The sequence below is a fragment of the Gopherus flavomarginatus genome, chromosome 2 (assembly GCF_025201925.1).
Source record: "Gopherus flavomarginatus isolate rGopFla2 chromosome 2, rGopFla2.mat.asm, whole genome shotgun sequence".
Taxonomy (NCBI): Eukaryota; Metazoa; Chordata; order Testudines; family Testudinidae; genus Gopherus; species Gopherus flavomarginatus.
In genome coordinates this window covers 22,984,021-23,000,891 of record NC_066618.1, presented here as the reverse complement: position 1 = coordinate 23,000,891, position 16,871 = coordinate 22,984,021, and the positions used below count along the sequence as shown (strand labels likewise).

At 46.9% G+C, this 16,871-nt stretch overlaps 1 protein-coding gene across 4 annotated transcripts in view; it reads right to left on the bottom strand.

Moving 5' to 3' along the window:
* DYNC2I1 (dynein 2 intermediate chain 1) overlaps window positions 1-16,622 on the bottom strand; it is a 56,683-nt gene extending 40,061 nt beyond the window's left edge. Inside the window, exons 1-4 of one of the 4 annotated variants that reach the window (XM_050942224.1) lie at window positions 16,343-16,620; window positions 5,577-5,630; window positions 3,933-4,380; window positions 753-820 (exon numbers count right to left, since the gene is read on the bottom strand). In XM_050942224.1, the coding sequence (XP_050798181.1) occupies window positions 753-820; window positions 3,933-4,380; window positions 5,577-5,630; window positions 16,343-16,357 (585 nt within the window). In that variant the 5' untranslated portion in view covers window positions 16,358-16,620. Of the gene's footprint in view, window positions 1-752; window positions 821-3,932; window positions 4,381-5,576; window positions 5,631-16,342 lie in introns of those variants that run through there. The other 3 variants (XM_050942226.1, XM_050942225.1, XM_050942227.1) reach the window with 3 other exon arrangements.
* Window positions 16,623-16,871: the final 249 nt, after the last annotated feature.

Here is a 16,871-nt window from a genome sequence, read left to right as displayed (position 1 = left end):
GGCTTCCAATACTTCCTCTGGGAGACTGTACACCTGATTGTAATCAGGGGCAGCGCCAGGCACCAGCGCTCCAAGCGCGTGCCTGGGGCGGCAAGCCACTGGGGGTGCTCTGCCAGTCACCGCTAGGGCAGCAGGCAGGGTGCCTTCGGCGGCATGCCTGCAGAGAGTCCACTGGTCCCACAGCTTCAGCAGACCTCCCGCAGTCCGCTGAAGCCGCGGGACCAGCAGACCCTCCGTGCTTGGGACGGCAAAATGTCTAGAGCCACCCCTGATTGTCATGGTAAACTCCCGTTTAGAGTATGAACTCTTCAAGCAGACATTTTGCTCTTTGTTTTTTAGCACATAATCTGTGGTAAAGCATCGTGTACACTTACAATGCCAAACAAATACATTAGTAATAAGTACATTAATAAATAATAGGTTAAACATTTTGCAATACACTTGTTTGAAAATGCTATACAAAAATAAATGATAGCTGCATGTTTAAATAAGAACATAGCTCCTTAAATATTACTGGAAATGTTAAAAACAAATAAAATTTAAATCTTTTCATGTTGAAAGTTAGAGGACATTTCCCTTTTAATAAGATTAAATTAGAGTTAAAGAATTATGTTAAAATACTGGGTTTTTGTAACTATTTACATGTGAGCCTGCTATAAATACATTTCTTGGATTACTCAGGTATTGGAGTTTTATCCAATTTATTCATTACATTTCACCTTATTTTATGCTGTTATGAAACATTTCCTTACTTTTCCTTCCTTTACTTTTCTTTCTGTATGTCTTCTCTCTTTCATGTCATCCCTTATGTTTGCTTGCTCTAAAAATATATATATACAAAATTACTGAAGACATTTTTCTTTATTACACTAAAACCCCCCAGTGTAGTACATGACACATTACACTGGTAGTATGTGGCACGTACTCCACATTTCAGTGACAGGGACACTGAATCCAGAAATGTTAATGCAAGTAGACAGAGTTGCCACCCTTCTCTCAATGGAATATATACACACATTGTATAAAATTCAAATCTACCACCTTTTGGGGATGGGGGGGTGGATTTATTGTAAACAAATAATAAAACAGTATAATAAATAGGTAATAAAACTTCCAGAAACTGATAGTGAGCAACAGGGGATGGATCACTTGATGATTACCTGTTCTGTTCATTCCCTCTGGGGCACCTGGCACTGGCCACTGTCGAAAGACAGGATACTGGGCTAGATGGACCCTTGGTCTGACCCAGCTGGGCCATTCTTATGTTCTTATGTTAACAAGATAAACTTGAGCCTAAATTCCCCACCCCCCCCCAAGATTGGCTGTACAGTAACTCCCCAGTTAACATCCTCTCAGTTAACGTTTCAATGTCAAAAGCTCCCCTACGCCCACCCCAACATCTCCCAGCAGACCCTGCGGATCAGCTCCTTCCCCCCTTCTCCCCCTGCCTCCTGCCCACAGCAATCAGCTCTCTTGCGGTGTTCAGGAGGCTGGGGGGAGGAGCGAGGACGCAGCGCGCAGCCTCTCCTCTCCCTCCCCTGCCTCCTGCATGCGGAAATCAGCTGGTTTGCAGCAGGCAGGAGGCAGGGGAGGGAGGGAGGAGGCTGCACGCTGCTTCCTCGCTCCTCCCCCTAGCCTCCTGAATGCCACAAACCAGCTGATTGCCGCGGGCAGGAGGCACGGGAGGGAGGTGTGACATTGCACCCCATAATGCTTTATGGAAATATGCTTATGAATGTATATATGACATAACTGGAATATGTTTTATGCTACATATGCCGTGTAACATATCTCTGCAAAAGTTATGATCTACTACTGAATATATTCATCCTATTTGTATGTATGTACCATTTTTTAATTCAAAGTTATGAATAGTGGCTGCATATTTGTGTGATTTTAAGTAGTCTTAGTAAAGCATTTGGTCAGCTTCCTGAGAAAGGAATGTGCAAATTAAGTGGCCAATCAAGAAGCACTTAACTGACAATGGATCCTGGAAGACTCCAATCCACATAAGAAGTCTTCCTGGAGACATTCAAGATAGCATGTGGGCAATGGCTGCTGCCTGTTAAAACTGAGCCATGCATGGACATGTGACTTGCCCATGTGACTCCAAAACTCCATCTTGGAGCTGGATTTTGCATAGGAGAGATGAGGGGGTCTCCACCCACAAGAGAAAGTCTATTTAAGCCCCTGGGAGATCCCTCCATTTTGGTCTTCAGCTGGCTCAAGAGATATCCTTTGGGGGTGGAGAGGCTACCTGAAAGAAACTGGAATGAAGTACCGTACCCATGGGGGTGTGAGTGATTGCTGGACCCAGACTAGAAGGAGGCTAGTCTGTAAAAGAAGCTTACTGTAACATCTCTGAGGGTGAGATTTCATCTATAATCACTTTCTTACTGTATTAGGTTTAGACTTGCTTGTTTTATTTTATTTTGCTTGGTAATTCACTTTGTTCTGTCTGTTATTATTTGGAACACTTAAATCCTACTTTTTGTATTTTAATAAAATCACTTTTTACTCATTAATTAACCCAGAGTATGCATTAATACCTGGGGGGTGGAGGGGGCAAACAGCTGTGCGTACCTCTCTATCAGTGTTATAGAGGGCGAACAATTTATGAGTTTCCCCTATATACGCTTTATACAGAGTAAAATGGATTTATTTAGTGTTTGGAGTCCATTTGGAGTGGGGCATCTGAGTGTTAGAGACAGGAACACTCCTTAAGCTGTTTTCAGTTCAGCCTGCAGCTTTTAGGGAACGTGGTTCAGACCTGGGTCTGGGTTTGTAACAGGCAAGTGTGTCTGACTCAAACCAGGCAGGGCTCTGAAGTCCTAAGCTGGCAGAGAAAACAGACTCAGACGTAGTCAAAGCACAGCAGGTGGCAGTCCCAAAGGGGGTTTCTGTGATCCAGCCTGTCACAGGAGGGAGGGTGTGTGCTGCATCCTCGCTCCTCCCCCTCGCCTACTGAAAGCCACAAACCAGCTGATTGCTGCGAGCAGGAGACAGGGGAAGGCGGAAGAAGGCTGCATCCCGTGTCCTCGTTCCTCCCCACAACTTCCTGAACACCGCAAGACAGCTGATTGCCGTGGGCAGGAGGCAGGGAAAGGATGGGGGAGGCTGCATGCAGCGTTCTCGCTACTTCCCCCAGCCTCCTGAACGCTACAAGACAGCGGATTGCCACGGGACGGACATGGTGGGAGCAGAGGGAAGGCACTGATCTGCGGGGTCTGCCGGCGAGCAGGAGGTGCTGGGGTGGGGGCAGCGTAGGTGAGTGGATAGGGGGGCTGCCAGCCTGTTTAATATCTGTATTAAATTGCTTGTTTAAAATTGTTTAGAATTTATATAATGCCTTTTGTCTGGGAAAAAATTTTTTTCCTGGAACCTAACCCCCCATTTACATTAATTTTTATGGGGCAATTGGATTCGCTTAACATCATTTTGCTTAAAGTCACATTTTTCAGGAAGATAACTACAACGTTAAGTGAGGAGTTACTGTATCTGGGGTTTTGCCTAAAGAAAGGCCTTTGAGAGAGACTCCATTCCCTCTTGTATGATGGTAGGAACTACGATACCTCCTGCTATCACTCATCAATAATTATACTACAATTTCATACAGAGTTCAGGCACCTGATAGCATTATCCAACCGAGAAGCCCTGTATTCATATAGGGGCTTATAAGTCACCCACTATTAATCACCAAAAACTACTATAGTTAGTAACTCACTGGGAAGGAAAAAAGGCAGCTGAGAACCTGGGAGCCTTGAAAATGAAACTGGGTTACTGAGTAAGATTTTCAAATGCACACATAGCAGCTAGGCACCCAGTACCCACTGACATTATGCTCCCTGAAAAGACAGGGGTTTGGTTTCATTCCATTTCTATCTATAAAGTGAAATACTTTAAAATATGCACAGCAAAGCAAGCCAACCTACCCAATTGATCCTTGCTTTCTCTTCTTCTGCGCTGTTCTTTATCCCTTCCTCCAGATGCTTTCAGGTTATTCTGTATAAGCATTTGCTTCAGATCATCCCTCCTATATTTTCTGTCTCCTTCTTTATCACTCACCTTCTCTTTATCTTTTCTTGTAATGTGTTTTTCCTTCTCTGCATCCTTTTCTTGATTCTTCTCCTTCAATTTCTCTCTCTCTCGTTCTCTGTGATGATCTTTTCCACTTTCTCTGTCTCTTAGCTTATCCCTGTCTCTTTCACTAGATTTAAATCTCTCTCTTTCACTTGTCCTTTCTTTTGTCTTTCCTCTGTCCTTGTCTTGATCCTTGTGTATGTATCCTTTGTAATCAACCATGTCATGAGTCTTTCTATCTCTTTGCAGTTTCTTTTCCTTCTGTTTCTTATCTTCAGATTGACTATCTGACTGTGATACCTAAAAAGAGTAAAAATAAACTGATGCACAATTAAAATTCACTAACTTATTTTCATATAGTATTTTTATCCCAAAAATCTGTAAGTGATTTATGGAACCCAGTTTCCAGAAATTTGTGAAAATGCCCACATGTATGCATGCCTGGCTTGTGCACACAGCTACTACAATTAAGCTTGCAATTGTCATAATGAATTGATACACAAAGGGCAACTTAGATGCATGACTGGTAATTTCCATATATTTTAACAGAACTGTTTGCACAACTTGGTGTTCATGTGTACAAATTACACATGCAAATATGCATACTTTTTTGTGCTAGTTTGAAAATTTAGCCCTATATTCTTTACGTTGTGAGCTCACTTGGGCAGGAATCACACCTTCTTCGTTTAGAAAATGTATCACGCATCACCAGAAATTAATAATAAATTATAAAAACATATATGTGGGCATCATGCAGCCACCTCTATGGCAGAAGATTGGCAGTTAGTTGACAACAGGCATAGAATATACTGCATAACAAGAGCTGGGAAAGAAACATTTTGGCCAAGAAACCTGGGGAAAACCCACAGTCCTATTTTTAAAAAGTCACAAGAGATGAAATTCTGGTCCCACTGATGCCCATAGCAAAACTCCCATTGATTTCAGCCAAGACATTTCATGTTTATGCAGAGCAGACAAGAACTTCCTTTAAAGTTGCATTCATACAGTAAACTGAATAACACTTAGTATATCTACTTAATAGGGATAAAGGGCTCAGTCGCTGCCGCTGACATCAAAACCTTTCAAATCTAGTACACAGACCACTAACCCATCCCCACTGCAGGACTATCATTCACTTCCATCGGTGTAATAGAACTAATTAGTTTTAACACTGCATATTCATGAAAAATAAAGATTCAGGTTCTGAACAGAAAAGCAGTTATCATCAATGATCTGGCCCATGTACTGTACATGTGACCTCCACTACGGTTTCTGTATAACTAAATAAAATATGCATTAACTGTTTCCTGAGTATAAGAAGATTGCTTTTCTTAAACATGATGTTGAAATTCTCCCACAAATCCAATTAAATCTGAGCTGGGAGGACTGGGATATCTTTGCATCCTAAAATATAACATTAGTCACATTCATTTTACTAAAGAAAGTAGTCCAGAAAATGGCTAAATTGATTCTATACATTTACAAAAGATGTTTACCCTAAGATGTTTCTTAAGTTCATCTGCTTTCCAAGTATCTTCTTTGGTTCTTCTCTAGAAAAGGAATGACAAAGACATGCTAAAGATGGAATAATTGAGTTCAGGTGCAGAACAGCAACTTTGCATATTATCACTGGACATTTTTTAACTGAGGAATTAAGCCTTTTATAAATATGTATGTACCATTACATTTTAATTACATCATCATTAACTTTCTTAAGTGTGCCTAGGTATTTCAAAATAGCTTGTCTATTTCAGCTTTCCACCACCAGAAGGAAAAGTTGATTTTGCACACAGCAATGGGTCCTTTTTGTTTTATTTCTGAGCACTGGAATACAACAAAATTAAAGATAAGTTACTGCATACGCCAATTAAACTGGCTAAGAAATCTTCTTGTTGAGTAATTATGTTCCATAAAGTGCTGACAATATTCTCCTACCCATACTACCACTTTATAAGATATAATGGGAATTCAGGTTATGTATGTAAATTGACTGTTATATGATATACTGGCATTTGGCACTGAAGTGAAAAAGGAGTATAAAGACAATCGCAGTATAAATTCAGGCTTCCACCAGTCTTCTCTCTCAGTAAGGGTATGTTTACACTACGGGATTATTCCGATTTTACATAAACCGGTTTTGTAAAACAGATTGTATAAAGTCGAGTGCACGTGGCCACACTAAGCACATTAATTCGGCCGTGTGCATCCATGTACCAAGGCTAGCATCGATTTCCGGAGCGTTGCACTGTGGGTAGCTATTCCGTAGCTATCCCATAGTTCCCGCAGTCTCCTCCGCCCCTTGGAATTCTGGGTTGAGATCCCAGTGCCTGATGGGGAAAAAAACATTGTCGCGGGTGGTTCTGGATACAGCCTCACCCCTCCCTCCGTGAAAGCAGCAGACAACCATTTCGCGCCTTTTTTTCCTGGGTGGACTGTGCAAAAGCCATAGCACAGCAAGCATGGACCCTGCTCAGATCAAGACCGCAATCATGGACATTATAAATGTCTTGCGCATTCTCATGCAGTCTATGCTGAACCAGGACCTGCAAAGCCAGGCGAGGAGGAGGCGGCTACGGCAGAGCGGCGACGAGAGTGATGAGGACATGGACACAGAATTCTCTCAAACCGCGGGCCCCTGCGCTTTGGAGATCCTGCTGGTAATGGGGCAGGTTCTAGCCATTGAGAGCCGATTTTGGGCCCAGGAAACAAGCACAGACTGGTGGGACCGCATAGTTTTGCAGGTTTGGGACAATTCGCAGTGGCTGCGAAACTTTTGCATGCGTAAGGGCACTTTCATGCAACTTTGTGACTTGCTTTCCCCTGCCCTGAAATGCCATAATACCAAGATGAGAGCAGACCTCACAGTTGAGAAGCGAGTGGCAATAGCCCTCTGGAAGCTTGCAATGCCTGACAACTACCGGTCAGTTGGGAATCAATTTGGAGTGGGAAAATCTACTGTGGGGGCTGCTGTGATGCAAGTAGCCAAAGCAATCATTAAGCTGCTGCTACGAAAAGTTGTGACTCTGGGAAACGTGCAGGTCATAGTGGATGGCTTTGCTGCAATGGGATTCCCTAACTGTGGTGGGGCGATAGATGGAACCCATATTCCTATCTTGGCACCGGAGCACCAGGGCACCCAGTACGTAAACCGCAAGGGGTACTTTTCAATGGTGCTGCAAGCACTAGTGGATCACAAGGGACGTTTCACCAGCATCCACGTGGGATGGCCAGGAAGGGTTCATGACGTTCGCATCTTCAGGAACACTACTCTGTTTAAGCAGCAAAGAATCCTGTGGCACCTTATAGACTAACAGACGTTTTGGAGCATGAGCTTTTGTGGGTGAATACATCTGCACATCACATGCATCTGACGAAGTGGGTATTCACCCATGAGAGCTCATGCTCCAAAATGTCTGTTAGTCTATAAGGTGCCACAGGATTCTTTGCTGCTTTTACAGATCCAGACTAACACGGCTACCCCTCTGATACTACTCTGTTTAAATGGCTGCAGCAAGGGAATTACTTCCCAGACCAGAAAATAACAGTTGGGGATGTTGAAATGCCTGCAGTTATCCTGGGGGACCTATCCTACCCCTTGATACCATGGCTCATGAAGCCATACACAAGCAGCCTGGACAGTAGTCAGGAGCTGTTCAACTACAGGCTGAGCAAGTGCAGAATGGTGGTAGAATGTGCATTTGGCCATTTAAAGGCGCACTGGCGCACATTACTGACTCGCTCAGACCTCAGCCAAACCAATGTCCCCATTGTTATTGCTGCTTGCTGTGTGCTCCACAATCTCTGTGAGAGTAAGGAGGAGACCTTTATGGCGGGGTGAGAGGTTGAGGCAAATCAGCTGGCTGCTGATTACACACAGCCAGACAGCAGGGCGATTAGAAGAGCACACCATGAAGCGGGGCGCATCAGAGAAGCTTTGAAAACTAGTTTCATCACAGGCCAGGGTACGGCATGAGTGTTGTGTTTGTTTCCCCCTGATGAACTGCCCCTCTTGATTGACTCCTTTCCTGTAAGCCACCCACCCTCCCCCTTCGATTACAGCTTGCTTAAGGACATAAAGTCACTATCATTTAAAAATCATGTATTCTTTATTAAAAAGTCATTATAAAAAGAGGGAGAGAACTGACAAGGTATCCCGGGTGTGGTTTGGGAGGAGGATAGGAGGGAAGGAAAAGGCTACTAAAAATATTTCAAAGTAATGACAGCCTTTTGGTTGGGCTGTCCACGGGGGTGGAGTGGGCGGGTGCACGAAGCCTTCCCCCATGCGTTCTTACACTTCTGTGTGAGGAAGATATGGAACGTGGTGAGGGTGGTTACACAGGGGCTGCAGCGGCACTCTGTGACCCTGCTGCTCTTCCTGAAGTTCCACCAGACGTTGGAGGATGTCAGTTTGATCACGCAGCAGCCCCAGCATTGCATCCCACCACCGCTGATCTTCCTGCCTACACCTCTGATCTTCCTGCCGCCACCTCTCATCTCGAGCGTCTCTCCTCTCCTCACGTTTGTCCCTCCTTTCCTCACGTTGGTCCCTCCTGTCCTCACGTTCACTGGCATCTTTCCTGTAATTTCATACCATGTCCTTCCACTCATTCAGATGAGCTCTTTCATTGTGGGTTACTTTCATGATTTCCGAGAACATTTCGTCTAGGGTCTTTTTTTTCCTCCGCCTTATCTGAGATAGCCTTCAGGATGGAGTAGGGAGGCTTGAAAAATTTGCAGTTGCATGAGGGAGGTAAAAAAGGGAGAGAAGTGTTTAAAAAGATACATTTTACAGAACAATGGTTATACTCTTTCACAGTGAACAATACTATTCACCTTACATAGCACACGTGATTTCACTACAAGATCGCATTTTGCATCTTAATATTGAGTGCCTGTGGCTCTGGAGTTAGAGATCTCACAGACGCAGGTCCAGGCAGCAGAATTCAGCTTGCAGGAGGCCATGGTAAGCCATTGTCTTTCGGCTTCTGCAGCCTTCATAAACACAGTGCCCTCCTTTCCCAAATACCAAGCAAATCCTGTTCAGTGCTGCTTCTTTCCTGTTAACATGCAGCAGTAGAAACCACCCCCCATCCAATTCTCTGGGATGATCGCTTTACCCCTCCCCCCACCGCGTGGCTGGTATCATGGAAGACCCCTGCTAGCCAAACGCAAAAGAGCTCAGCGCCATCCCCCCACCCCCACCCGGCTTGGCTACCTGCAAGGAAGGATTTCTTTTACACAACAGGCAAACAGCCCAGTAGGCCATCTCTGTCCCCTTAATTAAATTCCTGAATTTCAACCAGGTTATCATGAACGATATCACTCTCCTGAGGATTACACAGCGAGATAAAGAACGGATGTTGCTTGACTGCCAGCAATTACCGGGACCATACGCAGCTAGGCTTCATCATGCAATGATACCAGATTACTTGCTACATGCATGGTGTGGTCAAGTGCCCTACCATGGTGGACGGAATAAGGCTGCCTTGCCCAGAAACCTTCTGCAAAGGCTTTTGGAGTACCTCCAGGAGAGCTTCATGGCGATGTCCCTGGAGGATTTCCGCTCCATCCCCAGACATGTTAACAAACTTTTCCAATAACTGTACTGGCCACGAATGCATCCCAAGTCCTCAGGGCAAATCAATCATTAAAAAACTCTTGCTTTTAAACCATGTTTTATATTTACAAAGGTACACTCACCAGAGGTCGCTTCCATGGCTTCATTGTCTGGGCTAGTGGCTTGGGAGGGCTGGGAGGGTAATTCCGTCTGGGTGAGAAAAAGCTCCTGGCTGTTGGGGAGAACAGAGTGCTGTGTGCTCTCTGCCAGCTCGTCCTCCTCTTCCTTCTCTTCATCTTCCCCGTCCGCAGAATCCTCAGCCATGGCTGAGATTACCACCCCCACCTCGGTATCCACGGACAGGGGTGGGGTAGTGGTGCTGGACCTCCCTATAACTGAATGCAGCTCAGCGTAGAAGCGGCATGTTTTCGGCCCTGCCCCGGACCTTCCGTTTGCTTTTTTGGTTTTCTGGTAGGCTTGTCTGAGCTCCTTAACTTTCACTCTGCACGGAGTCCCTGGTGTGGCCTTTCTCCATCATAGCCTTGGAAATTTTTTCAAATGTTTTTTCATTTCGTCTTTTGGAACGGAGTTCTGTTAGCACAGAATCCTCTCCCTATATAGCGATCAGATCCAGTACCCCCCATGCGGTCCAAGCTGGAGCTCTTTTTCGATTCTCAGGAGACTGCATTGTTACCTGTGCTGATGAGCTCTGCGTGATCACCTGTGCTGGTGAGCTCTCCACGCTGGGCAAACAGGAAATGAAATTCAAAAGTTCGCAGGGCTTTTCCTGTCTACGTGGCCAGTGCATCCGAGTTCAGATTGCTGTCCAGAGCAGTCACAGTGGTGCACTGTGGGATACCACTCGGAGGCCAATACCGTCGATTTGTGGCCACACTAACCCTAATCCGATATGGTAATACCGATTTCAGCGCTACTCCTCTCGTCGGGGAGGAGTACAGAAACCGGTTTACAGAGCCCTTTATATCGATATAAAGGGCCTCGTTGTGTGGACGGGTGCAGTGTTAAATCGGTTTAACTCTGCTAAAATCGGTATAAACACGTAGTGTAGACCAGGCCTAAAATACTAACATTCCTTTTATCATAGCTCTCAAAGTTATTTTCCTTAATTGGAAATCTGCATACAAACTAAATCTCAGTCTTTGGCATCACTTACTACATAGCACTGCAGAATATAAGGACGTTTATCTTATTAAGCATTTTTTCAACTTAAAAAGGATGCCCTTTTCATTTACAGGGACATGGTCACGACAAGTCTGGTTCAGCACAGGAAAAAATATTATGTACAAACAAGCCTGGAAAGAATTATTATTTTTAAAAGTGTTTTTCTGCTTCTTTTTTTTACATTAGAAATTCAGGTCTTGCCTAGCCTATATTTTTTCTAGAGGATGAGATCACATGTACCAAGGAAGTTAAACCTGGTTAACTGAGAGGAGAAGAGATTTTTAAGACTTGGATTTTTGTTTTCTTTAATTCTATCAACTAATTTTAACTAAAAGTTCATTTTGTTATAATTCAACAACATCGAGCCCTTAAATAATATGTTGAGAAAGATCCCAATGTACTTCTTTGGATCCTCCAAGGAGGCTGCTAGCAAAAACAGGGACAATAAGAATTGAAATTCCTGATATTTCTAAAGTTAAAAAAGGCAGAAAAATTTCAAAGAAAAAACTATAACTTTCAGGTGAGAGAGAGAGAGAGATCGAACAAAGGCTATGTCTCCACTGGAGCTGGATGGTATAATTTCCAGCTCAAGTAAACATACCCATGTTAGCTATGACCAAGTATGTTAAAAATAGACATGAAGCCATGGCATGGCAGCGTAAGCAGCAGGACAGACTAGCTGCCCGAGTACCTACCTAGGTTCTCTGATGGGACTGTACTTCAGTGGCTAGCCTATCTCGCTGCTTGTGCCACCGCAGATAAACTCCTATTATTAGCACACTAGCTCGACAGGTATGTCTCTTTGAGCTGGAAATTACACTTCCAGCATAGATATACCTGTGACCCTAGGAGTCCCTTAATGCCACCTGGCAGAGGGCTCACTATACTATAACTCATATCAGGCATGACACACAGACAGTTCTGAGTGTCTTGAGCAGAACATCACAATACCAAAAAAGAAACAAAACAAAAACTTTTTCAGCAGAGGGGTCCGGGCGCTGGGGGGTTTGGGGTTTAGTGGGGTGGGGGTCTGGGTGCAGCTGGTTGGGGCTTAGTGGGGTGTCAGCCTGGGTGCACGGAGGAGCTTGTTGGAGGGGGATCTGGGTGTGGGGGGCTCAGCAGGGGGTCTGGGTGTGGGGGGCCTCTGAATGCAGGGGTGAGGCTTGGCAGGGTGGGGCTCAGACGTGGGGGCTTGGTGCAGTTTCTGGGTGCAGGGAGTTAAGAGTCAGCAGGGGGGTGACTGGGTATGGGGCGGTCCAGATGCACAGGGATTGGGTGGATGGGGGAGCAGCTACTTGTACAGTGACCCCTCCCCCAATGGCTGAGGAGCTATGGGGACGGAAAGGGGGGAGGGGAGGGTGTGGAACCTCCTGCAGCTGGGGGAGGTCTCTGGGGGTGGGCCTGACCCAGCCCCGGCAGCTCCTTGCACAGGACAAGCAGGTCCCATGCTCCCCTGCCTGCAGCCCAGCCAGGACTAGCAACTGAGCCTGGTGCAGGGTAGAAGCCACCGGCTGGGGCATCCCCAACCCCACACCCTTCCCCCTGCAGTGATTTACCTCTGTACAGGAGTGCATGTATGGCAGTACCTGCCGGTACCCTCTATTTGCAAGAGATTTCTAGCCGGTACAGGGTACTGCAAAGACATGGGGCCACCAGACGGCCCCAGGCCAGCAGCTCCACTCCTCCCCCCACCCACACGGAGCTGTGTAGCCCCACCAAAGGACACAGCTGGAGGGGTGGGGCTGCACTCTGCTCCTTTCCCTGCTGCCACAGTGGGGAAAGGAGCAGAACATGGGTAGGGCACTTATTCTTAACAGCACAATACATATGCTAACAAACTTAAACAAAGCCTTTGTTTAAGTTTGTTAGCATATGTATTGCTGTTTTATGTTGGTCAGGATCAAGTCAAAGGCACAGGAGTTGGTCGTTAGTGTCCTCCATCCACAAACAATGCTATGAAGAAGCTGACTGAAATCTGTATGGGCACAGAACTGCTGCTATTGTTTCCAGATGTGACCTTCATGTTCTGGAAAAATGTCTGATGACGAACCTAGCATTAAAAGATGAACCTAATACCAAACGAAAAAACAGAGAAAGGATGTAGGTCTCTGTCTAGAATAATATACAAGGGAGTTCAATCTAATTATGTAACAAGAAAACTCAGCTAATCAGTAGTGAATATAGGATTGAAACACTGGGGGAATTATTATTGTATATAAGCCACTGTCTAGGAACAGGTTTCAGAGTGGTAGCCATGTTAGTCTGTATCAGCAAAAACAGTGAGGAGTCCTTGTGGCACCTTAGAGACTAACAAATTTATTTGGGCATAAGCTTTCATGTGCTAAAACCCACTTCAACAGATGCATGGAGTGAAAAATACAGTAAGCAGATATATATTACAGCACATGAAAAGATGGAAGTTGCCTTACCAACTGACTCCCCATTTGTTAGTCTCTAAGGTGCCGTTGTTTTTGTCTAGGAACAATGCACTGTACGTGTCTGAAAGAGAGAACTCAAAGATCAAGGAAGACTCTGCTATAAATCTTTCCTCTTTGCGTTTCCTCTCCTTTTCTCCATTCATATTTTCCTTCCCTCTCTGCTCCTTCCCTTTTCTGTATTCTTGTGTGTGGTAGATGTGATGGTTTTATGTTTTGTGTGTACTGTATCTTTCAATTTCTAAGAATTGTTCACATCTGCAGAGGTCATTGCTGTTTTGTTCCCAGAGTTGCTTGGTGCCCATAAACCAGGAGACATGCACAGATTTTGTACTCTCTTTTTGTTGTTTTCCTTTGTCAAAAATAAAACTCATTTGAGTTTGAAAAAATGTATGCTCTATTCTTTATATATGGAAGCATTATATCCCTTTTTATAGTGGAAATGGAGTGAGATTTGAACAAAGATCCAACAGATAAAAATTCAGTTGCATTTTGCAGCTGGCCTCAGTGTGTTTAAGCATTAACCTTAATGTGTGTCAGTATGCCCTCACTGACTAGGCTCAAAGGTGCAGTCATACCTGAACAGCTAAAAATTAACTTTGCCTTTTTAGGCTACACAGAGTCACATCACTGGCTTCATCTCTGTTGTTACATAACAGATAACAAAACTCCAGTGGGGCATGTATGTGAAATAGATGATACTGTACTTATGATTATGCTATTTCTACGCATGTATGTATCATCTTGGTATCTGGAGTTACCAATATTAGCAATGTTTACTACACCTACAAGGTATTTAGCCAGCACATGAAGGGACAAGTCAAGTTGAATGGCCCATTAAGAACACTGACTTCACAATGGACCCTGGAAAATGCCAGTCTACACTTAATGGACTTTTCCTGTGAATATTCTAACTAGAATATAGCTGGAGTTAAGGACATGTAACTTGCCCATGTGACTCCAAACACCAGCTTTCACAGTGAGAATAGATTTCCCTTCACTTGGCAGAAGGCAGGGGCCCTGGGCTGGGTGGGGAGGAGTCACGTGGGGAGGTCACGTGTCCCCCCCCCATGTGTGCTGTACCAGCAAGAAATGATTTCTGCTTGCACCACTGCATCTCCGCCAACACGCTCATGCTGCTGGGGAGGGAGTGCATGACTGCTTTTGCAGCTTCCCCATCAGAAAATCATTTTTCTGCAGGGAAGCAAAGAAATCCACAGGGAACATGTATGTATTCTATATACACACAATGCCACAGACTTTCCCTAGGAGTAATAGGATTGCCAAGCCTACCCATTACATATGCTATTTAAAGCAACCTGTCTATAGTTTAACTGAAAGACCTAGATTCACAAAGTCTGATAGTACAAATTAAGGCAAAATGACTTGACACTTTTAGTACCGTATAAGATATAGCAATGGGAGCTTGTTATAGCAGATGCCAAGAAGCATTTCCACTCTGGTGCTTTATTAAATAACACTATTCCAAATTTTACAGTAGCATAGACTTAATGAAAAGCCACCTACATAAGCATAAACAGTAAATAGTAGTTGTGAAATAGAAAATATTAACTATAATATACTACATCTACAAAGACAGAAAAAGGTTACAACATTTTTAATAAACAACAACATTTCTTTCCCCAATAAATTTTATACTGTATATGGTCTTAGCCTTCTACTAAAAGGGCACCAACAATCAATTTTTCCCCATAATTAAACTGGGATAGGTGACCCTTGGTGTGCAACAACTGTTCACATAATGTGAGAAACAGTGTTAATGGGCTACTTCACCATGAATGGTACCTTGAAATATGTGTTAACTACTTATGCTAAACAATATGTTCCACCTTGTATTTAGCTGTGCCACTCTGAGGGCTTATCTACTTACAGCCTGGCAGCTGCTGCTGCTGCAGCATTTTAGCCCTTCAGTGTAGGGGACACAGCAGTGTGGAGTACTGGGGGAGGACAGGTCAGAGCAGGGGGGATTGTCTGTGGGGGTACAGGGTCACAGCAATGGGGAGTACTCGGGGGGGAATGGCCACAGAGGAATGGGTTACAGCAGCGGGGAAGGGGGTCTGGGGGATGCGACACATCAGTGGGGGTACTTAAGCGGCATAAGTCACAGCAGTATGACGTATTCAGAGGAGATGACCGGGGGGGGGGGGGCAGAGCACAGCAGCGGGGGTGCTGGAAGGGATGCGCCGTGGGGCGGGGGGAACGGAGCACAGCAGCGGGGGTGCTGGAGGGGATGCGCCGTGGCGGGGGGAACGGAGCACAGCAGCGGGGGTGCTGGAGGGGATACGCGGGGGGGGGGGAACGGAGCACAGCAGCGGGGGTGCTGGAGGGGATGCGCCGTGGCGGGGGGGGGGGAACGGAGCACAGCAGCGGGGGTGCTGGAGGGGATGCGCCGTGGGGCGGGGGGAACGGAGCACAGCAGCGGGGGTGCTGGAGGGGATGCGCCGTGGGGGGGGGGGGAACGGAGCACAGCAGCGGGGGTGCTGGAGGGGATGCGCCGTGGGGGGGGGGAGAACGAAGCACAGCAGCGGGGGTGCTGGAGGGGATGCGCCGTGGCGGGGGGGGGGAACGGAGCACAGCAGCGGGGGTGCTGGAGGGGATGCGCCGTGGGGGGGGGGGAACGGAGCACAGCAGCGGGGGTGCTGGAGGGATGCGCCGGGGGGGGGGGGAACGGAGCACAGCAGCGGGGGTGCTGGAGGGGATGCGCCGTGGGGGGGCAGAGTACAGCAGCGGGGGTGCTGGAGGGATGCGCCGGGGGCGGGGGGCGGAGCACAGCAGCGGGGGTGCTGGAGGGATGCGCCGGGGGCGGGGGGCGGAGCACAGCTCGGGGATACAGCAAAGCATGAGGGTAATCGGGGAAATGGGCCAGTGGTCACAGCAGCAGGGGAACCCGCCTCTTGCCACGAAGTCTCCCCGCCCCCGCCCGTGGGTTCGGCAGGTCCCCTCCATAGGCCAGGTAGGTACGCGGCGGCGGACCTCCTGCGCACACGGGCGGTGCTGTGCTCAAACGCTAACGCCCCGGCAGCGCTGTGGATACGCCGCGGGGCGCAGCCAGCCACCCCCGCCTCACCTTCTCGGGCTCCATGGCGGAGCGGCAACGGGCTGCACCGGGGCCCCTTCAGCTTCCTGCCGCTGCTCCCAGACCCCCGGCCGAGAGGCGGGGCCGCAGAAACCAAAGCAACTGCGTCGGGCTCTGCCTAGCAACAGGCAGGCCGCGAAGGGAAAGCAGCTGATCGGCTGAGCGATCGATCCCAGCCCCGGGCAGAGGAAGGCGGCAGGCGGCGCAGACAGGATACCACGGACGGTTGTGGGGCCCCAGGCTCCTTCCACCGGCCGCCGAGGGGCAGCGGGCTGAGAGGACTGGCGGGTTCAGCGTTGTGCCCGTTACTGCCCGCGGGCGATATTACCGCCACTCGAAGTCGGGAGTGTCCCGGGAGAGCCGCGCGGGGGATTGTCCCTTACTCAAAATGGCCGCCCTCTCCTGTTACTGTGCAGGGGCTGAAGCTGGCGTGGTGGCCGCCATTTTCCTATACTCTAGCGGCGGGCAGCGGTGAGGCTGCCCTTAATAAAATGGGCTGCCAGCTCGCGCTGGTTTCAGT